This window comes from Camelus dromedarius, chromosome 2, assembly GCF_036321535.1.
Source record: "Camelus dromedarius isolate mCamDro1 chromosome 2, mCamDro1.pat, whole genome shotgun sequence".
Classification (NCBI taxonomy): domain Eukaryota; kingdom Metazoa; phylum Chordata; class Mammalia; order Artiodactyla; family Camelidae; genus Camelus; species Camelus dromedarius.
Window position 1 is genome coordinate 41046254 of NC_087437.1, and position 27794 is coordinate 41074047.

The following is a 27794-nucleotide window of genomic DNA, read 5'->3' on the forward strand; positions in this document are numbered from 1 at the left end:
TTTCATGTTGTGTGGAATGCCAAATTGCATAAAAGTAAATAATTTTGCACCTCCAAAAAAAGGACTAAAAGAAAAAGCTCCCCCTCCAGTGTTCAGTGTTTTTCCCTCCACTCTTAAAAAGTAGTTTTTTTAAAGTGCCTTTCTTTTATGCACATTAAAGCAAACATAAAAAGAACTGATTCAGTGCTCCACTTTGTGAGGAAAACAGCATGGAGATAGTTTAGCTCACTGTTAAGTCTTTGGTGTCTATCAGAACTGTATGTCCACAGTTGCAAAACTAACTAAGTGAAAGTCTGTTTAATCATCTGTGTATTTCAATTTGCCTACATAGGTAAAAGCACTTACACCAGTGCCTGGCACACAGGTAGTATACAAGAAATGTTAGCAATCGCAATAGAGCAGCTAATTTAGCATCCATATACTGCTAAGGCAAAAAAGGAAACATCAAAGGGGACGACTGTTTTGTGCTGGGAAACTCAGTCTTTCCAGGAAAATTAAATAGGGATTTTGATCCAGTCTGAAACTGAACATTCATGAATTTTCAGGAGCCCGCCCTCAGGATCCTCCAACCCTACCTTTCCAACTTATTTTAAAACATAATAATTTAGAAAATATTTTTTCTTAACAAACAGTGATTTTTTACTTCCAATTTTCTAAGTTAGACTGCTCTATCTTATTTGGGGCTTGAGGAGATATACAAAATGCTAGAATTATCACTGTTTGATTGTATTTTATAACACAACGCAGAACACCAGGCTGTGCTCAATTGAAAAGCAAAACAAAATTTGGCTCAAAGGATTGAACCAGCTAGGAGTAACATGGGTTTATAATCAATGTTAATATTTACTGATAACCAGTGCTAAATGACCAAGTAAAACCTTTTAGTGCTTAATCCTACAAAAACAATTTGGTCATCAAAATAACAAAAAAAAAAATTTTTTTTTCCCTAAGTATTGAAAGATTTTTGGGAAGCTTACCCAAAATAAAAGTTTTCTTTATAAACATATTTTAATATGCTTAATAAACCATTCCCCATGAAAAAATAAAATTATAAGCATAATACAAATTCTAATGCACAAGAAAAATGCTGAGGGGGAGAAATAAAAAGTTACCAATTTTAACATGGACCTTACTGCCACTAGTCATATCTCCTTTAGTATGAGGTCAATGGGTAAGAAAATTCCAACTTACTCATATTTAAATATGCAAATATTGGTTGTGTCTTCAGGTTTCTAGTTTTGTGCTTAATGAAGCAATAACATAATGCAATGAAACTGCTTCAATTTCAGGAGACCTTTGTTATAAAGGACAGGGTTAAGAACTTTACACTGTACTTGCCATGTCGTGTAACAAAATGAGCTAGACTTCTGGGTTTACGCAATTACTGAATCTTACCATCCAAAATAGATTCTCTAAGTTAAAAAAATATTTTGTTTGTAATATTTGATGACATTTCTGATCAGAGCTTATAAAATCTCTTTAAAAAAATAAAAGAGTACTTCAAGATGTAATATAAAGTTCTCAAACATTCTCAAAAAATTGTCATTTAAAAAACACTGCTTCGTTCCTGTTTCTGTTCATGCCAAAAAGTAGGTTATCTTTACACAGTCTCTGTTGCTCCAAGGAATTCCATTTCTACAGCAGCTTTTGGCGCTTGGGTTGAACCACTCTTCTTTCGGAATTCTGCTGCAATCTCCTCAAAGGACTTTCCTTTGGTTTCTGGGACTTTGAAAAATGTGAACAGAGTAAAGGCCAGGACCACTCCAGCAAAGAGGAAAAACACATAAGGTCCACAGAAGTCCTGCATAGAGAATAAACAGAGATCCAATTAACAGCTGTTCAACTCTATCTTCTGTTCCGTGAACTTGCACACTGTTAGGCTGCTTACCGCAATGTACTGGAAACACATAGCTATAATGAAATTGCAGGTCCAGTTGGTGAACGCAGCTATTGCCAAAGCAGCAGGACGTGGTCCTTGACTGAAAAACTCAGCCACCATGAACCAGGGGATGGGACCTGGCCCAATTTCAAAGAAACTGACAAAAAGGAAGATGGCTGACATGCTCACATAACTCATCCAAGCCAGTTTATTCTGAGGAAAACAAAAACAAAAACAAAACAAAACAAGAGTGGTACTGGGATCATTGGCTACTTCTACCTTTAACTAAGTAGATTGTCATGGAGTTCAGAGGTGACATTGCTCTCTTCCTGATGTCTTTATGTTGAATTATGTACAAGTTATTCTACTCATAGACAAATTTATTGTAGCCTGAGTCATCCTTAAATCTTTTGAGCTATAGGAAATCCTCTGGATTAGGATTTTCTATGACTCTTATTCACTCTTTTCCTGTGAAAGAGGCAAAGCAAGGATCCAGTGACCTTAGCTTCTACTTATACCAAGATTGCTAGACAGGATGCATGACCCCCTGTAAAGCAGCAGATGCCAGTGCTGGACTGGAAAGGTCCAGGCACTTGCCCAAGGTCACACAGGGAGCCAAGTGGCAGAGCCAGCGTCAGAACCTGGTTGGAGCTGATCGCAGAGCCTGTGGTCTACCATTATACTACACTGCTTCTCTGCGTTAACAGGCACAATTTACTGGCTGCTGTTCAGTATTTAAACCCCCAAAATGAATTCTCTTTTTCTTTGCATTTCTCCTTATATGCTATTCCTCTGGCTTTACTTCATAAGTCAATCTCAAATGTTTTTCACACACAAAGCACTTTAACCTGGAGCACAGACGTGCTATCATATGGTAACCAAAAATCTCACTGTAGGCACCAAACTCACCAGCAGCACAAGTCCCACCGACATGAAGATGGCACAAAAAAACATCCCACTCATTCCGATGAGAAACAGAGAGCGTCGCCCTGCCTTCTCCACAAGGAATACCTAGGAAAGTTTTAGACATATTGGCTTTATACTTCACTAGTTGTTTTTTTTTTTTTTTTTTTTGGCCGAAGAGGTCATTTTAACTTACATAGCTGGAAAGAGGCAGTTCTGTTATTCCATTTTCTAGACGTGGAGCTGAGGAGGGGAGTGGTTCTTTCCCAAGGTGTCAGAACTGGTCTAGTGAACAGAGGTGGGTAACAAATACTGGCTTCATCGCATTGCATTGATTTGAACCTTCTAGAGGAAGAACCAAGCATTACCACCACCCGATGCTTATCACTTTGGGGACAATACTAAGAGGCTGGACACCTTGGCTCTCTCTGAATATAGTTCCTGTACATTTAAAATACAAAGGTTCTACATTAAAAAATGCCATCTCCCTTCTGATAATTATCCTGTTGCAATTGCAAGGGTTTGAGCACTGCAGACCCCTGACACAGCACAACGGTTGATGTGTCAACTGTTCTCATCCAACTTTCTTACTGCAAATAAAGTCAAATTGGGACCACTCAGGGGGCAACGTACAGAATTTGATCTCCTTAAAATAATCAGGTCTGCATTTTTCTGGTGAGCTTAAGTGTACCTAGTACTGGTAATAACCTGCTATTCACTTTGAAAGATAAGACTTCAAAGCGAAAGGTTAAAGTGCTTTCTTATCCTAATTCAGGAGATACATCATTGAGTCCTTTGGGTCTGTGGACCTTTGCATTAATGGTTAAGATTTACAATTAGCCAGGACCAGAGTTTGTTGACCAGACTCTTGCTTTACCCTTGGAATATGGCCAAAGTTGGTGAGTCACAGACACAAAAACTACCTGTCGTAATTTCTCACTTCAGTCAGTAGATTGGCTAGGCTCATAAATCTATCAGTAAATCAATAGCAATCCAATACCCTTCGTATACTGAGCTCAGGCTCTGAAAATATCTGAGAAATATTTCTGTTCACTTTCAGTGAAAGCTCCTTTCATCTCAGAGGCATTTTATATCAGAGTTTCAAATCACTTAAGGATACTAAGCAAAGAGCCTACCTACTTTTAATTGTTGAGAAAGAAGTGGGAAAACACAAACCTTTCTCAAGTTCATAAAATTTCTCTCTATATTTTGACTGTTTAATTATGACTTTTAAAGCTGACTTGATGACACCATGTCAAGCTGCCAAGAAAACTGAAGCATCTCTTCAGGAATAAGGGCTTTTCCTGTGTCTGTTTCTTCTATTTATGAACAATTATTACCAATAAGATTATAAACTCTAAAACTACATGCCTTGAAAACTGAGTCAGACTCCCTTCTTGGGGCCAGGTGGGTACTCAGAGAGGAGCTGACTTGGGTCGAGACTTGGTCAGGGGCTGGAGATGTCTACCTGACCTTCAGTCTCATCTTCACCCCAGACAGTGTGCATCACTCAGATCCCAGATGCCTACTTGGAGCTACTCTTTCTCCCCTAGACTCATGCTGCCTTCCAGTAGTAGCAAAAAAAATAGTAGTAGCAAAAATGAAAATTCCTCTTTAGGCACACTTCGAGTTCGGGTTACCCTGACCTTGATAACTTGATGCTTTATATTGCAAATTCTGTTACACATAACATGTTTTAATCATAGTCTCTATATTAGAAAAATATGCTGAAGAGGGATTTGTAAAAAAATACTATCCCAGGAGACAAGAGAGCGCATAGTCCCTTGGATTTCATTCCAGTACCAGGCCTTCATTGATTTTGAGTGGGCTTGAACAGGCATTATCTCTAAAGGCACATCTCCCGAAGCACTGGTGTTCACTTGCTATCTGTTCATCCTCCTCTTTCCAAGGTCCAGTTCTGTTTAATGTGGTCTGAACAAACCTGCCTTTTGATCTAGGTAGCCAGGCTGTAACTTATTGACCAGTCTAGGTAATAGTTAAATGTCCATGTGCAGAGAATGAAAAACAAATGACTAAAAGTATATTGAGTATAGCACTGTGACCAAAATTAAAAAGCACAAGGTTTTTGAACATCCTGCATTCAAAGATAAAAAATAAGCCAAATTATCCTTGTTTTAAAGTGAGTTACATTGGTTGGGAAGTTTTTTGAGTCTTTTGGTTGTTTACTTTAATTCTTAGATTGTTAGGTTAAATATTATTACTGTCAAGATACTGAATCATTCCTTAGATAAGGTATCTGATTTTGAGACGAATATGTGACCTTTTCCCCTGTTGGGAAGAAAACAAAATTTCAAAAGTATATAATAACATTTGACATTTGAAAAAAGTTACATTTGTGGGGGAAGGGTATGTCTCAGTGGTAGAGTGTGTGCCTAGCAAGCATAAGGTCCTGGGTTCAATCCCCAGTACTTTCATTAAAAAAATAATAATAAAATCTAATTACCTCCCTGCCACAAAGTATACAGTGCTGTATGTCAATTATAGCTCAATAAAACTGGGAGAAAAGAAGTCCCTCTTTAAAAATGTTACATTTCAAAAATAACAATAATGTCAAGTTATACAGCAGTTCTGCTCCCTTCTGTCATATCACACAGTCACGTGCGTCATCAGAAGCCGTGGCCTTGTGAGCTACCTGGAAGCCCCGCCCGTGGCTGAACATCACAAGAATTTGCTGAGTCAGTTTAATTTTGCTAGAGGCTTAGCAAAATATCTAATCAAGAGGGCCATGTTTATTTTAAAAATGTTTTTTCTAAGACATTGGGATAAAATAAAGAATTTCAGCCATGAAAGTAGAGGAATCTAAGTGGAAGATCCAGTATTGACAGAAATAACAAGCTGTTTGCTAATTCCTGGGGGCTAAGTACAGAGCAAAGGAGAAGGAACCCAGGTATTTACACAAAAATACCAAGTGTCAATTCACAAATCAGTGACAAATGGCCTCCTTGGCAGATAAGGAGAACCAGTGACCTACCCTGCTCAGTCATGTCTCATCTTAGTACAGTGGTTGGTTATTCACATACAGGGCTCTTCCTGTGACCCACGTGGTTCTACCTACATACCCAGTACACGTGGAAAATGTCATTGGTTGCTTTTAGCTCACAAGGTTTTTTACTCCCATTTCTGGGCTGAGGAACAAGCAGACTATTTATCTAGGGTATTTTACTTACAGAGACAGCAGTGAAAACTGTGTTGACAGCACCAACTCCAATGGTTGCATAAACAGGTTGGCTGATTCCAGCCATCTGAAAAATGCTGGTTGAATAGTAAAAGATCTGCAAAGTAATAATAGTTTAGTCTTATCAAGAAGCCTAGGACTGATGGCTTTAAAGCAAGAAATATTTTAGGTTGTTTATTTTTAGTTGTTTCTGTGGAACCTGGGTCCCTAGAATTTCCAAAATGTTTCATCTGCCCTCTCCTTCCAGGACAGGAGAAATCACAGTCTTTCTTTATTGTGTAAAGATTCCAAACACTTAAACGTTCTCCTTATGTTTAGTTGAAATCTCTACATATGCACTTTATTTTTTTTTTCAGTTTTAAAACCTTTTGTTAAAGTATAAAATACATGCAGAAAAGTGCACATCACTTAAGTGTACAGCTCAATTGATTTTCACAAAATAAACACGCCTGTATAATCAGCGTCCAGATCAAAGAATAAATTGTTTCTTGCCCTCCAGAAGCCCCCTGAATGTCACCTTTTCTCCAAATGAAACTCAGCTTCTACCACTGTAGATAAATTTTGTCTAGTTTTGTATTTGACATAAGTGGAACCACATTGTATGTATTTTGTATTTGGCATCAACATTACCTTTGTGAGAATCATTCACACTGTTGTGTTTGTAGACTGTTCATTATCATGGCTAAGTAAAAGTAGTATATTATTGTATTAGCATACCACAATTTACCTACCCATTCTACTATTGATGGGTGTTTAGGTAGTTATCATTTAGAGTGGTTATGAATAGTGCTGCTATGAACATTCTAGTACAAGCCTTTTGCTAAAATATGTACACATTTACACTTAGGACTAGAATTGCTGGATCATAGCATATGCATGTTCTCAACTCTGACAGACCCTGCCTAACAGTTTTCCAAAGAAGTTGTGCCAATTTGTGCTCTCACCAGTGTGTGTAAGAGTTCTGGTTGTCATTGCATTTAATCCAAAATTTCCCACTAATCTTAGTGGAATTGGAAAAATCTGACTCACAACCTCCTTAATGGCCTTTATTATTTAGTTAAATCCTTACGTTTATAATAGTCTTTTAGGTCATTTTTTTAATCTATCATCCTCTGTCATTCCTTTCCCAGGTAACATGTCCTACTGCAGGCACCTCTTCCAGCAGACAGGGCTGGTGCAGGAGACTGTTCAGACCATGTTCAGAGAGGAATGACTTACTCACTGCACGCTATCCCACCATTTTTAGGCTGCCCCATAGTCTCTGGTTGAACATTTCCTGGATGCCTCTGAGTCAGGTGCTGGGATGGAAGCTAAAGCAGGAAGGTTCAGGGAGATTAAGTGTTGCACTGTTGGGTATACAGGCAGAGCTGAGAGAAAGGACACAGATTTGGTCTCTGAGACCCAAAGTTACAGAGTTAAGAGATAAAAATGGACATCAGGGGCCCCTTAGAGGAGGACAGACACCACAGCAGAGTGGCAGCTAGCTTGTGGAGTAAGGCTCAGGTCTCCTTTTACTTCAGCTCATGGGAATTATTTCTTTGTCTCCCCAAGTCTCTGTCCACCCATCAGTCCACCCACAGTGCCTTTGCGAATCTGTGATTCACTATAGAAGCCCAAACCACATTTTTAACAGCAATGAAAGGTGATAAGTGATTTTCGTTATCTAGTTTCTTAACAAATGCTTAATTGTTTTCTTCTAGTAGCTGATTGTCAGTAGAACAGTTTTAGTCTGAATACAAGGATTGGAATTCAAAACTTAAATGCTGCTAGTTTAATACACAGTATGTTTTTCAATCATGTCTTTTTTATTACACTCACTCACTGATAACATATCAGTTCAAGCTGTTATGTATTTTATGTGCTCCCCAGGTAGGGTGTAAGTTTCTTGGGATGGTGAGAAACTTCTTTGCATCTGGATATCTGGTATACTTCATTTAAATAGAGGGAACCATGGATTCCTTTTGCCTAGGTTCTCAGAAATCCTAGTTTGATACTCAATTCTAGAAGCCCCTTGTAATTTAGTCTTTTTGGTATATTTATTCTCTCTCCCCCTCTTTTGTGTTTATTATGACTTACCTTTTAAACGTCATCTTAATAGACATACAGTAACATTGATTACTGACATTAAAAAAATTTAAGCTAGTTTTAGAAATCAAAGGAAGCAAAACAAAGAAAATTAATGCCCATTCAATATATTTGTTGTAATAAGACATGTGATATCAACATTCTGAAATGTCTGCTAGTTATTTAAACTTAAACCCCTTTCACTTTGCTCTTAGGAGTTAGGGAGTGTTCTTAAACTCACCGCATTGATCCCAGAAAACTGCTGAACCATGTGCAGCATCAGTGCCACCAGAATGGGCTGCCGGTAGCTGGAACTGGTGAAGAGCTGAATTATGGAGACTTTCTTTTCACTTGATGCTTCTTCCTTTTCTTTTCTCATCTCAATGATGTCTTTGGTGACATCATCACTCCCTCTGAGTCTTTTCAAGCCTGTCCCCCAAAATGATCAGGTTGACATAACTCAGGTCAAAACAAAAACAAATTTATTTTTATTACCTTAATGAAAGAGCTATAGTTCTGCATAGCCCTTTCTATTACTTAATAGCATGGGTGTTGGAAATTCTTTCTTGTTAAATTAAATCTCACTTTTTTTATTAAGAAAAAGCAGAACATTTGGCTTTATCTCACGACAACAAAAACTATAATATTTTTTTTATCATAGAAGCATAATGTGGGAAAGGTCTTTTAGAAGACTCTGAGTTCAGTTCTCTGTGTGTGGATTTTCTATCTGGGCTTGTGTGAATGTTCATGGTTGGAAAATGGCATGCGCCAGTCATAGTAAGTGATCTCACATATTCTTCTTACATATAACCACTAACTTCATTTGGAAAGCACTGGTACCAGTTTCATGAGTATCCATTTATGCACACAGTTTCTTATTAGCTGATAGTTCCAAAACAATAGGAAGAGAGTTAAACCACCCATAGACTTACTTATCTTTGCTTTGGCTTCCTCATCCAACCTGATGTAAAGGTATCTGGGGCTTTCTGGACAGAAGAAGAGCAGCAGAGACTGGAGAACGGCTGGCACAGCAGTTAGACCAAGTAGGATGTGCCACAGCTCATGATTGCCCAGGAGAAAGTCAAGGCCAGCAATCTGAAAAGGCAGGGAGGAAGCATATCGACTGCATAAGAATTTGGACCTACCTTTTGAAACAATTTGTTAAAAAACTCACTGGCTAATGGCAATCCCTGACAACTTTGATTCAAGTATGCGCAAGTATGCATAAGATGGAAACTATTACTCATGTAGTCTCACCTTAACTGACTTAGGAACACTTTGTTTTACAAAGGATTCACCTAGATTTGTTTTCATTAACTGCTATGGGACATTTAAGATGGGCCTCAACCAAACCGCCAAGTACACGTTTCAATATCTGAAACGACAGCAAAAATCATGCATAAATTTAGACCTTTGTAAAAAAAAAATTCTTCTTCGATTATCCAGAACTTAAATAGGATGGCATCCACACAGCTAGAGCAATTACTCTGATGAGAACCAGTTTTGTGATCCCTATTGCAAGGAGTTTATCATCTGGATAGTCAGGTGTGAGGTTCCGAAGAATCCCTCTGAGACCACAGGATAGAAGGAAAGAATAGACCAGCTGAGCAAGAACTGCTATTGTAATCATTTGCATATTAAATTTGAGCAGGTAAGATGCTCAAAACAAAGGAAACCCAGGCAGCCAAGGATTTGATATTTTTTATTCCTTGAAATCTAAGTGGAATAATTTAATAGTAGAATAGCTCCAGAGGTTCAAGACTTGGCTTACCAGGTCACCTCCAGTGCCAACCCCCACACAACTCCAGGGAGAAAAGTGAGGGATGGAGTAGCAGTACGTTAGCTTTGAGCTAAAAAGCCAGTATCTCTATACCACATCCACTACCACTTGTGGAACTGTTTTTTTCCCTCTGCGTTGGTCTACAGTGAGAGTGGACAGTTAGGGAGGGAGACGTTGGGTAGAGTAGAGGGTAGGTGAAATAGGGGCTGGGAGTTTTCACCTGACTAATAAGAATGCCCATGACAATGGCCAGCTGATGAAGAGTACCCATGGCACCCCGGAGCGTAGTTGGAGCAACTTCACCAACGTACATTGGAACCAAGCCCGAGATTAGCCCTGCATGAGACATGAACATACATGTTAAAATGTAGCCAGGACTACCTCAATAACAATAATTTTGTTTAAGTACAGTCAGTATTCTGCTGAAAATCCCTTCCTGAGTTCACTGGAAGGAAGAGACCTTGCCCCCAACCATTGACAGAGTTTATGCAAAAAATATTTGGTGACAAGATTCCAGATGAAGTTGTAGTTGGAAGCACAAACAGAAATGGTTGGTCATGCATTTGGCAATTATTCATAGCATTGGCTCATCTAGTTAAAAATCCATGTTAATATTGAGTTTACATCATAACGCCTTAGGTTATCTTCAGAAAAGAGACTGAAAAATGCTTTAACAATATTCTTAAAAACACAATACCATTCTTAATCTAGATTCATGGGATTAAAGGAAACTAGAAAATATCTAGGCCAACCTCTTTACTTGGTAAAGGTGAGAAACAACCTACCCAAGATCACAGGGCAGTAGAGCGTTAGCGCGAGAACCTCAAGTGCTGCCTGAGTTCTCACAACGTGGAGGTGCCCAAGATCACACTTAGGGTCGGGGGTTGGCATGTAGGGAGGTGGAAGGGGATGAGGAGCTCAGGGCTCTTCTCCCAATTCCTCCAACCACAGCAACCTAGCTTCTTCTGTATTTTCTCCAAATAATAGGCTTCAGAAAAGATTATATTTGAATAAAGATTTCTGGTGTTTAAAGGAATACAAAAAAATTTGAAAAGCACTAGGCCATTCTGCCTTTTATAGTTTTCTTAAATGCAGATATAATCAGTCATGTTAGAAATGGTGAAGGATCCAGTCATTTGCTGAGTGCAGAAAAAGGTCAGAGACTATCAATGAGCAAGGCTGAATATAATGTTTTGTATTTTCTTAAGAATTTAAAAATAAGATTTGTCAGAGACTTCCTCCTATAGAGACTGCCTGCCAATCAAATGGAAATGGATGGTCTTTGTGTAACAGATGCTTTTGGAAACTGTTTCAATATATATATTTTTAATGCTTCAAATTGTCCTTAATATCTCACGTCAACATTTGCATGGTAGATACAGTATCTGAATTTCTTCTGACTTTTACAAGTAACTCTGATGTGCGTCTGTTGATTTAAATAAGAAGAAAAAACATGTGTTTGGCCCTGTTCCAGGCTGTACTATTTTTGTGTAATACCTAATGTTATACCTCAAGAACAGAAAATGCAAATAAGCTTGCAGGTCTGAAGTTATGTGAACCTGGTCAAATTGTATTTCTAATAATTTTTGGCAATTTTAATGCTTATAATAGGACCAGACATAATTTTAAAAGGTGGTTGGAGGGTGTAAGTTACCTAGCTGTGCTAGTGATAGTTTGCCTCACAATATGTTTATATAGCATTTATTTTCAATTTTATCAAAAATATTTTGTAATTTTTTCCTCTACTCTATTTCTAGAAATGGAGAGAAAAGAAAGAGGAATCATGATTTGGATCCTTTGATAGTGTTATTAGTAGCGTTTTACAGAAGAGGAAACTGAGTCTCATATTCACTTACAAAGGCTACACAGAGACAGTGCCACAACTGATTCACTCTGAATCCAAAGCTCTTTCCACAAGTGAGTTGACTCTTTACCTGGATAAAGTTATCCACACTTTCAGTTATTTGTATTAATGTTTAAAATAACACAGAGACATTTAATTAAGTAACCTAAGACTTCTGTTTTAACTGATCATTGAAAATGCATGAAATTATAGTCTTTCTTCTTTTCAGGTAAGAATATTATAAGTATTTTATGCACCCTTTTGTGCCCTCATGTCTCCTCTCCCATCCCCAAAGAATATTAGTGGTTTGACATGTGGCTGTGATTCAGGACAATGGGTGTCACTGGCATTGAGAAGCAAAAGATTTGGCCATTTTAGAGAATGAGGGATCCTCCCTTTCTTCAGGCCTCTGCTGGTAAGTTGCTTCAGGAAGTTTGAAAAGCTATTTCCAAGAAATAGTGACTAGACCGTGACATTCTTAGGAGATGCGTCTTCCCTCCATTCTGAACTCCTCTACCAGCTGCTTCTGCCCGATTCCCTCTCCCTGTGGTCCCCACCCCCTGTAACACTTCAGCCAGCAGAGAGGGCTGGGGAATGTGGTCTGAGACATGGGCCGGGATGTCAAGGTCTTTCCAGATAGGAGAGACGGCGACATCAGTGGCCAGGCGGGCCAGAGGAGTGTAGTTAGTCTAGCAGTCTTCCCCTGTCTACTGAACAGCAGGGGTAATAACAGCAGCTGGCACTTTTGACAGCTTACTCTAGTCAGATTCCACGCTGAACATTTTATTCTTGCAAACGCCCCATGAAGTAGATATTGTTATTCTTCTCATTTAATGTATAAGGAAGCTGAGAGTTAAATAATTTGTCTGAGATCATATGACTAGAAATGATGTCATTGCTGTGGATAAGAACATAGCTTTACAACTTCCACTTACTGGTCCCAAACTTCCCTAACTTAGGACTGCAACCTTATGCTACTGCCTTTCCCTTTTGTAACATCACCCTAGGCTCAAAAAGTTCCCTGCATGTAACCTCATCTGCCATTAGAATAATTTTCAGACACATATGTTTGTGTGTTTGTGTGTGTGGGTGGGTGTGTGTGCACGACTTACCACAGTAGAGTCCTGATATGCCTCTTCCTGCAATTATAAGAATGTGAGATGGTCCCAGTTTCGAAAACCCCATCAAGAGAGCTCCAGCTAATGAGAGAATGTTTGATACCAACAAGGCTTTGATTCTGAAAATTTGAAAAGCGAGGATTATAAATTCAGCATCAAATCTTGATAAAATTTATTTGCTTTCAGAGAATGCTGAGATTTTTACCTAAGAGTAACTATTTTAATTTTGCTGATAGAGATGGTTGGGGAATCTTAAACCATGATTGCTACTTTGATTGGTCTTTGGATTAAAGCATTACTAATAAGTAATATTTATAATGAGAGAATTTTGTGTTGCATGTGCCTGACCTCCACATTTTGACAGAGATGATTCAATTGTGATGATGACTAGTTTGCTTTAAGATAACTCTTTTGGCACTTTTTCAAGTAGTTAACAATTAGATTTTTCCACAAGTTGATTGTTTTAGACAATAATTGCCTGGTGCTAGCTAAATTCAATTCTGTGGCTGTAACCTATGATGCTCTTTTTTCCTTTTAATGGTATAGGTTTTTTGTTGCTATAGATCATGAAAGGAACTTTCAAAGTTCAGGTTTCTTTAGTATGAATTATTTGGAAGTAAATTAAAACACTCTTTTACTTTAAGCCTTATCATAGAGAACTATAATTATTCTTATTTTATCATTGTATGCCAGCATACTTCCAGAATGTATGAATTAATGTCAACTAATGTAAAGTGCATAATAAAGTTGACAATAGCAACAAAAACATCATTTTCAAAGTTAATCTTATGAAAAATTGACAACACTTGCAGATATCTGACACTTTTCCTCCTATAAAATAGGGAAGTGACACAAAAACCTTCTTCAAAGTTCAATCGATGATAATAAGGTCAATAAAAGAATCTGAGTGAACAGGTATGAAAACGTTTGTGTCACAAAGAAATGTAAGTATCTTATTATGTTCCATTTCAATGTTTCAAACTCTAATAGGTGTGCTTTTACTAAGGGAGTATCAAACACCAAACCGATTTTTTTTTCTGGGGTATAAAACCATATAATCTCATACTGCAATGAAACTATATGATAAGCCGAATAATACCACACAAGGTCCATGTCCTAATCCTCAGATCCTGGGAATGAATATGTTACTTTATATGACTTAGAGGATTTTGCAAATATGATTAAATCAAGGATTTTGAGAAGAAGAGATTATCCAGTTCGGCCCAGTGATGATGAATCACCATGATCCTTATCCTAGGAAGGCAGAAGAGATGGTGATGTGATGAAAGGAGCAAAGCCTGGAGTGATGTGCTTTGAGGATGGAGGAAGGGGCCACAAGCCAAGGGATAGAAGTGGCCATCAGAAGCCGGAGAAGGGCAAGAAAATGGACTCTTCCCTCGAAGACTCCAGAAGGAATGAGCCCTGCTGACACCTTGACTTCAGCCAAGTGAAACTGAATTTGAGCTACTGATCTCCAAAACTGTAAGAAAACACATTTGTGTTGTTTTTAAGCCACTAAGTTGTGGTAATTTATTAGAGCAGTAATAGGAAACTAGTATATGGGAGTTATAAACTACCCAAAGGCAGGCAAATAGAGTGATTTGGAGCCAGCCAGCTCGGAGCTGCAGAGTAGGAAAAGGCAGGCGTGTTTCTCTGGGAAGGGCTTTTTCTCTACACAAGGACAGAGGACAGGTAAATTCAATAATCTACCTTATGGTTGCTAGCTAGCTAACAGTGTATTCTATTAGCTGGAAAAAAAATTTAAGAAGTCATAAAAGAGATAACCTAAAAGTATTTTTGATGCCAGATTGTTCTAAAGTCCCCCTTCCTTACCACAGGTGGATGCTGGAGCACTTTATACAACTTAAAGGATTTTAACTTCTGCTCAGACGTGAGAAATGGCCAAGAATAAATAATCTAAAAATACACGAAACGGTTGAATCAGGGAGAAAGAAATATATTTCTAAGTATATCTCCTTAAATCTTGCTCTAAATACTTCTGTTAGCACAGGCTTTGTCATTGCTGCCATCATCATCATCACCGTCTACGTTTGCTGACTCCTCACCATGTGCCAGGCGGTGTATTAAACCTTTCCTATTCATTTTCATTTAATAAATAGCTTGCTTATTTTCACACAGCTATTAAGTGACAGAGCTGAGACTTGGTCTGTGTGGAACCAAAGGTTAATGCTTGATTTTAATGAGTTCCTTTTTTTAACAGCAAAGACAGAACGCATTCAAAGGCAAGCTATGGATACTTTCCTTGATGCATGGTAGTGTGGATTGCACAACTGTGGTCACCCCCACCATACCCTAGTACGTACATTTTAAGTAAAAAGTGACCTTGAAAACCCAGATCTATAAAATAGTGGCCACAGACATCTATTGACTATTACACAATTACAAGGAAAGACTTTTTTTTTAAGCAGTGGTGGAAAGGTATATTTTTATTTATTTACTTTAACTAGTAGAGCAATGACCTTGGCAATAAGGACAGTCATGTCATTTCTCAGGGACTCTCCCTAGAAAAATAGTTTTATGAGAGAGGCTGAACTATTTTGTCTTAATTTTGGAGTTAAAATGATTAATTTTAGGGCTGTTTTTCAAGGAGGATCATTTTTCTACTGAGAGTTGGAAGAAGTGTCACTTTTAGTTCACCATAAATAATTTGATAAATGCTCATTTGACATTGTTTTGGGGGTCTGACCATTGTTGATGCTAAATCTTGAGACTTGAGAGGACATGTATCCTGGTTCCATCACTAGGACACCAATTAAATGTTTTAGAGAAGTTACTGAGTTGCTAGACTCTCATCTCTAAATGAGGGACAAGGGCTTAAATTTTTTCTTCAGGGATGAGAAGTATAAAACATCAAAAGCTGCTGAAAGACTTGGTCTGTCCACATTTAAAAATTTCATTTAGTTTTGCTTAATTTTATTTATTTTAGACATAATTAATTTAGAAAAATTTCCAGTTACTGCTTAAACCAACTATGTGCAAATTAAAATGACTCTCAAATTTTTAAAATAAATAAAGCCAGTTTATGACCTCCATAATTTATGGATACTGATTTAAAGTTCAGCTAAACACCAGTAAGTTGATAAAAAGAAGAACTAACCATTTTCTTTTGTGGTAGAGGAAAGTCCCTTTCAAATGAGAACAAGAATAAAACTTGGGTTACCATGCTACCCATTACTTAAGAGAAATTCTTCCAGTCTTATTCTATAAAAGCTCCAGTACAGAGGAAGAAGTTATCAGAATTTAATAACCAGAGAGATAAAACTATAATTTAAAATAGGAATTTAAAAAGCTAAATGAATTATAAAAGATAGTTTTTATTAAATTACTAAGATAGTTGCCTATATCAATTAGACCTTCAAAAGTTTTTGCATTTTCTAAATTTTCCATATTTGTATATTTTTATCATGAGAACCAAAGTAATAAACAAAAGATGGACTCAAAGAGCAGAAAATAAAGCAAAAGAAATAACCATTTGATTTTTTACTTCCTCTTTGTGGAGGTGGGGGAATCCTAGGAGACTCAGTACGTCATGTGACTAAATGAAATTTGAGTGTAAAGAAGTTCTACTGATGTTTTTAATCCAAAACACCTGAAAGAAACCAGAGTACAGAAATAAACTAGTTTCTTTTCTGCTTGGGGCTTTGAAATAGCAGTAGCAGCAGCTAGGCACCCTATGCCAAGTATATTGGGCAATTGGGAGTTGGGGTTATTGACTTGACCTTAGAACTTGACTGATCCAAATGCCAAATTATAACCTGAAAATGAAAACCCGTATGTCTGAGAAATGGAGTGATTTGGTGAAGCCAAAGTGAACTTCCAGGTTAAAAATTCCACTCCTGACTCTTCTATTGAGTTCCTGAGTTCACCATTTGTGCAGCTGTTTCTGAATATGTTTTACAAGTTATAGAGTGAGAGAATCTAAAAATACACAGCAGGGAGGGAGGATGTAGCTCAAGTGGTAGAGTGCATGCTTAGCGTGCACAAGATCCTGGGTTCAATCCCCAGTACCTCCATTAAAAATAAATAAATAAACCTAATTACCTCCCCCTACAAAAAAAAATACAAAAAAATAAAAATGCATAGCAAACTCACTTTTGCTATAAATGCTTCCACAATTAAGCAGATTGTTGCAACAGATTTGTCCATCATTTGGTCCAACACCAACCTAACTCATAGGATCATGAGTTGAAAAAAACAACTCTAAAACTAATTCACAAAAGGAAAGATGATTTCTTTCCAAACAAATTCATACAAACCCCAATTACTGAAGTTTCTGTATTTATACTTATTTTTGAAATTTGCCTACCTTCCAAGCCGGTCCCCAAGCAACCCACCAAAAAATGAAGCAATCATTCCACCAACTGCAAAGCTGGACACAGACAGGGACCAGAACAAGGTGATGAGGCTAGCAGATGCCATAGTTTCTTCCTCAGGCCAAGAGATGGGTGTTGGGCTCTCTCGATGTGGAACTGTGGGCATTTCCTTTGTACTATGGATAGCATCGTTGTTGACAGCTTTTCGGTCGTCCAGTGGAATACCCAAAACATGTCTATAATGGGTTAATATTACCTAAGGAAATAAAATAAGGAAATATAGCTCCAATAATTCAAATGTTCTGTATATTTTTGTTTGTTTTTCCTTTAAAATATTTGTTAGATGTTTAAACAGGATTATTTCAATTATTTGTGTTGTGTACATCCTAACACATATAGATTATTTACAATTGATCATATCTTATAAAATAGAGGTTACAGATTCCAGTGTCAGCAGGAACCAGGCAGGAACAAACAAGTGAAGGAGGCAAGAAGAACCTTGATGACCAGAGGACTGAAAAACTGTCTGTATTACTGAGAATATGATAGCGAGTGGGCAGGGTTTATTTGTCCCATATGAAGAAGGAAGCTACAATGTGAGACTAATGTTTTGTGATCTTTAATTTTTTAAAGAGAAGCCAGAAATAATGGATTTTTATGTAAAATTCCTTAAGTTTTAAAGGTTGGCAACTATTCAAACTGAAAATATTCTGCAGGCTGAAAAGATAACATTTTCACTCCACTATTACCCTTGCAAAGCAGGATCTAAATTGGCTTGCCTAAATATTTTAATAGAAACATAAAAGTGGATATGAGAAAAAAGATTGGGAAAGGTAAGATGAGGCCAAAAATAAAGTTAGTATACAAAATTCAAATATATATATTTATACACACACACACACACACACACACACACACATACATACATACATACACACACACACACCACAGCTTCTTTATCCATTCATCTGTCCATAGACATTTAGGTTGCTTCCACGTCTCGGCTGTTATAAATAGTGCTACTGTGAACATTGGAGTGTTTGTATCTTTTCAAGTTAGAGTTTTCATCTTTTCCAGATGAGCAGCTCTTTAAATATGGAAGAGGGGTGGCTATAGAGAGGGCACTAAGCCAGCTGCCAGTGGGAGACTCTCTTCTCAGGTCTGGCTCTAGGACTTGGATTGGAGGAGGGGAAACCTTAGATTATTTTTCCCTCTAAGATTGAAGAAGATGGTTTAAATAAGAAAAAGTTCTCCTATGAGAAGAGGTTCTGTCACTTCCAAATTATGGTGATACTGCGCTAAATTTCAGGAATCCTGCTAAATTGGCGTGTGTTGTCATCACCCACAGAAAAAAGATGTGACCTCCAGCGTTATTCCCTAAATCCCTCAGCCCAGGAAAGGCCTGCCACACTCATGACATGTGGGAGCCCAACCAGAGCGCAGCCTCAGCCCCAGGAGCAACCCTTTTCATGTGATGGACTGTACACATTTCACACACTCACACCTTGTAGAATCTTACATTTTCTTTAGAGTTCAATGTTGTAAGAGAAGCAGATGAAATATGATGGATTCATAAATGGCGCCCAGCAACTGCTTTTACCGTCACCTTATGCCACTCCTTCCCCTAGCTTCTCTTCTCTGTGTGTGTGTGTCTCTCTCCTTCATTCACTAAACACTTTGTTGTTTACATCAATTGTTATGTTTGGCACTGGTGGTAGGAAGAGGGTCAAGACTACAACCTCACCCTCAATGACCTGACAGTCTGAGTTAGAGAAGAAGGAATGGAGTCCTGATTCACCCATTTACAGGCTGTGAGAGCTGAGAGCAATGACATCCCTCTCCTGTCTGTGCACTAGATACCGGAGTAGGGATGCACAAAATAAATGAGAAAAATGATAGCAATTATTTAATATTAAAAAAAATACCCATCCAAATAGTCATCATGGAGAAAATCCAGACTTTGTTGGACTTCGTAACAGTTATTTAAGAGTTTTGTATTATTTTGCTTTGCGTCACCTATGGGAGACAAGAGTCGGGGGAAGGACTAGAATAGTTTTAGTGTTAGGGCTCCTAAGGGGTTTTTGCTTGTCTTTATTTTTGGTGACGAGAACTCTTATGATTTACTCTCAACAACTTTCATACACAACGTACAGCGGTGTTAATTATATTCATCATGTTGTGCTTTACATCCCCAGTACTTATTTACCTTATAGCTGGAAGTTTATACCTTTTGACTGTCTTCATCTAACAACCCCACCACCCACCGCTGGGGCTCCTAAATATTTTGATGTGGCCAAGAAATGGGCACAATAACGTTGTTGGGTGAGTGAGACTGGGGAGCGCATATGTTAAAGTGCCTGACGCACAGTGAGTTGGTGCTCAGTACCTTTGTGCACCGAGAAAACCCTGTCCTTCCATCATTTCCTTTTATTCCCTGGCATTTCCATCCGTGTGTGACTGGGAACTCTGGAATGTGTGCTGCAATAAGCTGTTAAGCTTAAAAAAAAAAAAAACCTGAGGCATGTGGTATTCTGACTGCAGTTTTCTGTGAGCTCAGCAAACAGCAGAATCAGAGATCAAGAATTGTTTATTACCCTTTCTTTTTCTCCGAGGGCTATTACATGAGGAGTCAAGGCCAAGTTATCAGCTTTGGAACCATGCATGTGGCTCCTGACAGAAGACCGGGACTACCCCGTGTTCCCCACGTGGGCACCCTTTATCTCTCTGGATGAGGAGCAGGTATCTTTCTGTCACTGGTAGAAATTGCCAAAAAGAGAACTTGTACATGTTTCACTTGCCTGTTGAGGTGCGTTGATCACACCAATGTCGTATCCAAACTGGAAGGAAGCCAGCACGGCAGTGAAGACAGCAAAAACCAAGGTCCCGGTGACCTGTGGGGAATGGAGCACAGGGCTGGGACACACCAGGAAATTTCAGTTACCCATTGTCCCATGCAGCGTGGACTTCTCACAGGCTCCACAGGCTGATTCTTGCCCCTTGATACTCGTTCACCGTGTGTCCTGTGCTCCCGGCAGGGCAGGGTACATTCTTATGGGAGTGGGGGCACCATTCATTTCCCCTACACTGTGAAAGTCTGGGACAGCTTCGTCCAGAGGAGGAACCGAGCATATTTTTATAAAATACATATATAGCTAGTATAACTTATATGTATTGAAGCTTCAATGCCTGATACTGAGTATTTTGCCTACTGCATGCGCTATGTGCTTCATCTCATTTACTATTGCTACTATTGTGTTATTGCTACTATAGTGTTCTCTTGCTACTATTACAAATAACCAAAAAAGCAGTGGCTTAAATAACACAGATTTATTATTTTACAGTTTTTTACAGTTCTTATAGCTCGTAAGTCTGGTACAAGTCTCACTAGACTAAAATTAAAGTGTCGGCAAGTGTTCCTTTCTGGAGGCTGTAGGGGAAAATTCAGGTTGATGGTAGACTTCAGTTCCTCACGGTTGTAGGACCAGGGTTTGGGCTGGCTTAAAGCAAGGGCCGCTCCCAGCTCTAGAGGCCACAACGTTCCTTGGTTAGTGGTGCCCTTCCTCCATCTTCATAGCCAGAAATGGGCTGGTCAAGCCCCTTGTTCCATCTCTCTGACTCTGACCACAGCCAGGAAAGTTCTTCCCTTTTAAGAATTTGTGAAGTTAGTTTTGGTCCGTCTGGAGAACCCAGGAGAATCTCCCTATCTCAAGGTCCATAAAGTTAATGACATTTGTAAAGACCTTTTTACTATATACGGTAACATACTCATAGGTTCTGGGGACAAGATCATGGACATCTTTTGAGGACCATTATTCTGCCAACCACACTACTCATGACAGCACCATCAGTATCCCTATTTTATACATAACTAGGTTAAGGTCTCACAGCCAGTAACTTGTAAAATAAAGATTTGGATTCAGGATCTATACTTTTAATTACTTGGTTCTTTTGCATTTCTCATTGGTCAAAAACAAACAGTCAAAAACCAAACATCTGAAAATACAGGATCCTAATTTTTCTAAATTGAAAAAAAGATCCGGGAGTGCACATATTCATAGAAATTGCCAGTTGTGATGCTAAAGCCGAGTCACCAGACACACAAATTCCAAGTGCATTTTCCATTTTCCAGCCACTCACTACACAAATCCCCACCTTCCTCACACACCCAGAGAAAACCTTCATGAAGTCTCTGGACAAAAGTTGAAAATAACAAAGAATGGCTACTCAACCACTCACCTGTAACTCACCTGAAGAACCACCTCAGGTCCTACCCACCACCAAACCCAGGGCCGTGACATACTCACCCAGTTCATCCCTGCATCTCCCTTTCTTCCTCTGGCAGAGTCTCCAAGCACTCGGCGTCTAAGTGACTGTTCCTCCCACTCCACCCCTGGGCTTCTACTCTCTGCTGGCTCTCTCCTCCTGTCCCCCCTGGACAAGCATATAGTTCATTTCCTCTTATTTTGAGCCCAACCGGTGACCATGGCAATGCTGAGCAGGGGTGCTACAGAAGTGGCAGTTGGGGCTGAAGGTGGTGGCTGCAGCAGGTTGGGTCCCCCATAGTGGCCTTGCCCTGCCACTCCACATCACAGTCTCAATTACAATAGGGTTAATTTTTCCTACATTACGTTGACAAAAATGATAGTTAATTTTCAAAGACAGAAGGTCTCTCGAGCTCCTGTCCCATTATCTCCTGATCAAATCGTTCTCAGTCATTACTATAGAAATACTGGAGCTGCCCCTAACAGCAAAACAGCCATTGTGAAGGAGATAGGAGAGGTTTTAAATGTTTAGAAATCTTAGAGTGTTCTTTTTTTTTTAAACACTTTTATTGGGGTATGGTTCCTGTACAGTAATCTACGTATATTCCAGATGTACAATCTGATGAATTTTGATAGATGTATACACCCATGAAACCCATGAAACCACCACCACAATCAAGACAGCTACCATTTCCAACACTCCCCAAGAGGTGCAGTTTTCGAATTCTCTTAGGGTGTTCTTAAAGTCTTTGTCTTCTGGTTTCCCTGGCTTCTTTTTCAGCCTTGACTCTGGTCCTGCCACCCCATGATCTGCAGTTCCCCATTTTAACCCCTTGAGATAGAAATTTCATTCAGTTGGTCAGATAAGGAGAAACTTCATTTATCACTTGAATTCTCAACTAAAGTGATCATTTCACATATCAGTCTCTGGAACTATTTGATTGGATTTTCTTTGTTTGTTTGTTTGTTTGTTTTGCACCTCTTACTTTCAGGTTTAATTTTCCTCTCTGAACTCCATTTTAAACTGGCTCCTTCCTTCCTATCTTTTGTTTTTCCATTATGAAACAAAAAGAGCTAACATTTATAGTCAGGCTTCTGTGTGGTTAGACTTGGTCGGAGAAAGTTTTATGAGATAACAAAATTTCTGGAAACTACTACGTTTGAATTTTAATTCATCAATCAACCCTCATCCATTACATTAAATGTCCAATTTAATGTCAAGGCTGACCCAAGGTTAGGTACATAGGAGCTAATGAAAACAGTGAGAACTTAGGACCTCACTCTGTCCATGCTCTGGATTCTAAGTGGTTTGCCTGTTCTCTCAACAACCCTGTAGAATTATTATTACCATTTCACATATGGGAAAACTGATATGAAAAGTAAGGAACTCATCCAAAGGCCGCTTATCCACTAAGTGGCAGAAGATACTGTCTTTTTTCTCAACCTCTTCATGGCAACAAGGCATTAAGCTTATTCTTTTAGAAAGACTACCTTCATTTGGAGCTTAATAATTTTAAGTTAGAGAAATTAGGTTCTATATCCAATTAAAATGTGCAGTTGGATAAATGTAGAAGAGTAGAATGGGCAAGTGGCTGAACCTTAACTTAAAACAAAATGTGGTATTTATTTTGTGGCTTAGAAGTCAGATGGAGTCTATTAGGAAAAACAAGTAGGCTTGGCAGTCAGAAAACCTAAAAGAGTTTCAGCTATGCCCTTAACATCCCCAAGCCTCAGTTTCTTTGCCAAAAAAGTGTATAATAATAGTTAATGCATAGGATTATCATATATAATGAACAAGATACATAATATGGTCTTCCTATCAAAATTGAAAACAACTGATCTTTAATCCCATCATTACCATCTCATTCATCACTCTTGCCAAACAACCAGCTGTCAGTTTTTCAGACATCACCAATAATCTTCACAACAGTGCTATAAAGTACATGAAATTATTCCCATTCAGGGAATCAGGGCCCAGAGATTAAGTGCTATACCCAATACTCACAGCTGGAGAATAACAAATACTCCTGTATTGGAACCCAGGGGTTCCAACTTTAAACTCCCATTGCTAAACAAAAAAGCAGGTTTTCAGCAGCTATTGATTGAGTAGGTAGGGAAGAGATGCTTATACTGTTTTCTCTACACCACATACCATGAACGCCAACCCAAAGGTGATCTTGCACTCAGCTTTGGAAAAGTCCAGGAGCTTCTCAAGCCATAAAATTTTCAAGCTGAAAGGAACCTTTGAGAGCAATGGATTCTAGTCTGATCTCTCCCTTTTTCAGTTGAAGAACCTGAGTCCAAGTCCTTTGTCTGAATTACACAGCGCATTCCTGGGTATATCCAGACTGATAACCCAGGTCTCCTGACTCTCAGTCTCCTGCTTAGTTCACTTCTTTTAAGTCTAGGTAGATTTACAAAGCTGAAACATTATGCTTTACATCAGTCCTCATTCTGTTGGGTTATCTTATTAGCCAATTTCTCAGTTCTTAAAAAAAGTGCTAGAACACAATTTCTAAAGGCTGTAAGGGAATTTAATGATAGTTCTAAATGAAGCTGGAGCAACTGCTATGTGCCAGGCACTGTGGTAAGCACGTTACCTTCCCTCTTGGAGTATCTGCCAGACTTCAGTTGTTTGAACACTACCTTCATGATTTTTGCCAAATCAACATACCATAGGTATAGTTATTATAGTCTTTGTATTGTCTTTAAAGTTTTAACTACTTTAGCTTTATCCTGAGCTGTAATAGGAAACCATGAAGTCTGGGTTATTCCTTAAACACACATTATATAAATATATAACTATTGGCATTCAAATGTTTGTTACCTGAGTTTCTCTAACATACCTCATTTAATTACTCCCATACAGTAAAGAACTATTATAAGCCCTGCTATATCCTTATATCCCCATGTGTTTTCATTTTGCCACAATAGAGAAAACCCAAGATCAATTGAATAACTTATCCCCAGTATCACGGAGGTACGTAGCATTGCCGCACTCCAAATCCATGCCAGCTGGCTGCCAAACCCGTGCTCCTAGCCTTGTCACTTACAGCAGCATAAGTTACAGCGGATCAGAACTTAGAGGTCCTACTCTGACTGGGCTACCCATTTCCCTACTTGTATGACTGTGTGCAGAGGTGGGTATGCTTGGTTGCAGAACACTTACAATGCAGCGACAGCACCATACACTTTTTATTTTCAAGGTTTTACTTTGAAAAGTGTATCTGCAGAGAAGTTGAAAGAGCAGTGCAGTGAACATTCCATAACCTTCACCTGTGTTCACCGATGGTTAACATTTACCACATTTGTTTAACTCTGTGTGTGTGTTGTTTTGGCTGAATTATTTGAATATAAATTGCAGACATTTGTGTTACTTCTCTCCTAAACACTTAAGCATGTACTCACTAACAGTAAGGCATTCTCCCACATAATTACCATAGCACTATCATATCAAAGAATGTAGTCGATCTATTATTACCTAATATACAATTTTCAAAATGTCTCATTGTCCCTGTACTGTCCCTTAGATCTGTTTTGTTCTTCCTTCCACCGTCTAAGATCACTTGTTGCATTGTCAGTTCTTAGTCTCCTGGAACAGTCCTACCTCTTGTTTTTCATATATTGATACTTTCTGAGATTTCATACCAGTTTCATGATTAGATCTGAGTTATATGCCTGATTTTTGCACATTCTTTCAGTGATATGATTATGCAGTATCACTTGAGAAAACATTACACACACTAGTCAGAAAACAGAGCTAGTATTCTTAAAATCCCAACTACTGAATAAGAAATATGATTTTTCAGCAGCTAAACTATCAATTGGCCAAGAGAGGTAGCTTTAATCTGTGGTAGCTACTCCTATCATACCCCAGATCCTCAGCACGCTCACTAACTTGAACGCATTACCCTATTCATGTCCTCGAGTGGACATAATACGACTTTACCTTATCTTCTGCCATTTTATGTGTTGAGAGTCCTCCTCTTAATTCCAGGTCCTGTAGTGAGTGTGGCAGATGCAGTAGCCAGCCTCTGCCTGTCTTTCTCCAGCCTTCTGAGACTAGTTATACATTAGAGGAGGAGGAGCAAAGGCAAAGAGGAAAGAGGCCAAGTTTAATCTTGGGCAGAGGGTGATTATTGATAGGAATCTAATCAATAAATGCTTTGCCTCCGTGACCTGTGGCTTCCATGCCTTTGTCCCACCAGGAAAGAAAATGGGAACAGGGTCCTTAGGCATAAGTTACAAACCAGAGGCATGTTTTAAGGCATGTGCTAAGTGTGGCAGTTATCAGGGGCAGGGGGAAAAGAAATCTTCGGGGTCTTTTATAGAGAATGAGATATGCTGGGCTGCAGTGCTATGTTGTGGGGACAATAAAGACAGGGGCACGGGAGGCACACGCACTGCCCTGCAGAGAACCAGCTCTGCACTGCTGGCTTCAGACTGCACTGTGTGGCCAGGGATCACTGTAGGCGTGAGTGGTTACCTGAGTGAGTTTGGAGAGTCATGAACTTGGATTTGAATCTCACCATTTTACTGGTGGTGTGACCTTAAGCAGGTGGCTCACTGTGACTCTCCTGTGCCTTCATTTTTTCTCCTGATAAAAGTGAGAATAACAGAACACACACTTTCTCTTGTTGGTTGGGTTAAACGTGGTAATATATGAAAGTGTTTAGCACAGTGAATAATAAGTGCTCAGCAAATGTTGGTTGTTATTGTTTTCACTATTACTATTATTGATTCTGTGTATGTCAAGAAGAACCTGTTGGAGGCAATAGCGTAGAGTTCTCAAGCAAATCTGCTCATAGCATTTGAGCTAATGCACTTCTGTGTATTCACTATGAGATCTACTCCCTGTGGGGGCCCAGGTGATATCAAAATTGGTTGATCTTGAACTGTGCTTGGCGAATAGTGTCACTGGTTTCACTGAGGTTCAAGTGGAACCAATTCCCAGCAGACCAAATGTCCCAGACAGCCCCATAAACGAGGAGTGTTATGAAGAAACACAGGGTGAAGAGGTAAAGGAAACTCAGATTTCATTTGTCTTTTATTTCACCACCCTCTTTTCATTTCTATCATCTCTTCAAGGTGATGCCAATGAGTGAATAATCCCATTCAAACCACAAACTTTTATTGAGCCCAGCACAGACACAGGCTCTGAAATGCATGATATAAATAAGACACTTAGGAGCACAAATGCATAAGGAAGAGACAAACGTAACCGCAAACATCAGTGCAGTAATTTCTTAGTGGGAAAGCATGAACGAATATTATTAGCAAAGTTAGTTAATCTTTATTGAATTCTTGCTTGGTGCCAGATGCTGCTCTTAGCACTTTACATGGATTAACTCATTCAGTCACAGCATAAGGCACTCTCCGTTGTAGGGCCAAGCTTTTGGGAGCCGTTTTGAAAGCAGACTGTAAAGAGCCCAAGTAGCCACGCTGCCCTTAGTGCATGGACAGCTTCCGGCTTTCTGCCCCCGGTTCAGCCAGTGATTCGCGCCACCGTCAGAGCGTCTATAATCAGGAGAGGATTCCTTAACATTTTCCAGTGACGTGGCGCTGCCGGAAAGTCTTTGTGCGGCTGATCGTCCCCTCTGTTTACCAACCTTTGTTTTTGAATCTTTTAAGAGAAGAATTGGCCTTGAGTGCGGCGCGGGGCTGGGGAGACTTTAACCTGTCCTGCCGGTTTGGAGCCGAAGCGCGCTATGCCCCTCGCTGTCCAGGGACGCGGGACCTTGAGCCACCCAGACCAGTTTCCTCTGGTTTAGCCGAGACATTGCCTGTTCTGCTCTTTGCACATATATGAGTAATCTCTGCACCTTTTTAGGGATGGGCTGGAACTTTATCTCCCGTTGTGGGTGGAGGGATTGTTATAGTGATTGCATTGATGGATTTAGCGCTTGGAGAATTGATAATCCATTTCGGCCTCTCAGGAGAGATTGCCTTTAGCGGTCACCCAAGGAAATGCGGGTCGGATTGCCTGGAGGCATCTTCTGTTTCCCTGGCTGTGGGATAAAGTCAAGCTTTTCACTCTTTTCTGTCGGTATGGGGATCACTCAATGAGGTGCACTAGTGCTCAGAATCATCCGGATATTCCCTCTGGGGGGGCGTGAAACCAGCTCTGGGTTTGTTTTAGGGTTCACTCTTTAAACGCTTCAAATCGCATTCTGACTGCTTGATTTATTCCTCATGGTACACACCAATAGCTCTAGGTGGTGAGAGTTTCCAAGGACAGAAAAGAGCTTCTCCTCTTTTTTCACTCTTCTTTTTACTTTGAGTAAAATGAGAGCTTAGTTTATTTCTATAAATGGGAAGAAAGACAACCAGCTATCTCTGCATGCTGCTTTCCTCAATGATTCGGTCAGGTGTGGGGGAAGGGCAAAGGCATCTCTGGGGAACGAAAATCAAATGA

At 39.2% G+C, this 27794-nt stretch overlaps 1 protein-coding gene and 1 long non-coding RNA gene across 3 annotated transcripts in view; one reads left to right on the plus strand and one right to left on the minus strand.

Annotated features, from left to right (window-relative positions):
- Positions 1 to 19851, plus strand: part of LOC135322680 (uncharacterized) — a 53945-nt gene extending 34094 nt beyond the window's left edge. Inside the window, exons 2-4 of the long non-coding RNA XR_010383436.1 lie at positions 11580 to 11739; positions 14042 to 14265; positions 19730 to 19851. This is a non-coding gene — a long non-coding RNA (uncharacterized LOC135322680). The remainder of the gene's footprint in view (positions 1 to 11579; positions 11740 to 14041; positions 14266 to 19729) is intronic.
- SLC2A2 (solute carrier family 2 member 2) lies at positions 1021 to 25420 on the minus strand. 2 transcript variants are annotated; one of them, XM_031451099.2, is made up of 11 exons: positions 25329 to 25420; positions 19916 to 20008; positions 17111 to 17373; positions 12778 to 12902; positions 10043 to 10158; positions 8975 to 9137; positions 8284 to 8471; positions 5971 to 6075; positions 2789 to 2890; positions 1889 to 2092; positions 1021 to 1801 (listed from the first exon to the last, which is right to left on the minus strand). In XM_031451099.2, exons 1-11 carry the CDS (start codon positions 25341 to 25343, stop codon positions 1601 to 1603), a joined length of 1575 nt encoding a protein of 524 aa, XP_031306959.1. In that variant the 5' UTR covers positions 25344 to 25420; the 3' UTR covers positions 1021 to 1600. The 2 variants fall into 2 exon arrangements, with proteins under 2 accessions (XP_031306959.1, XP_031306960.1); XM_031451100.2 differs by lacking the exons at positions 12778 to 12902; positions 17111 to 17373; positions 19916 to 20008; positions 25329 to 25420 and adding an exon at positions 11679 to 11736.
- Positions 25421 to 27794: the final 2374 nt, after the last annotated feature.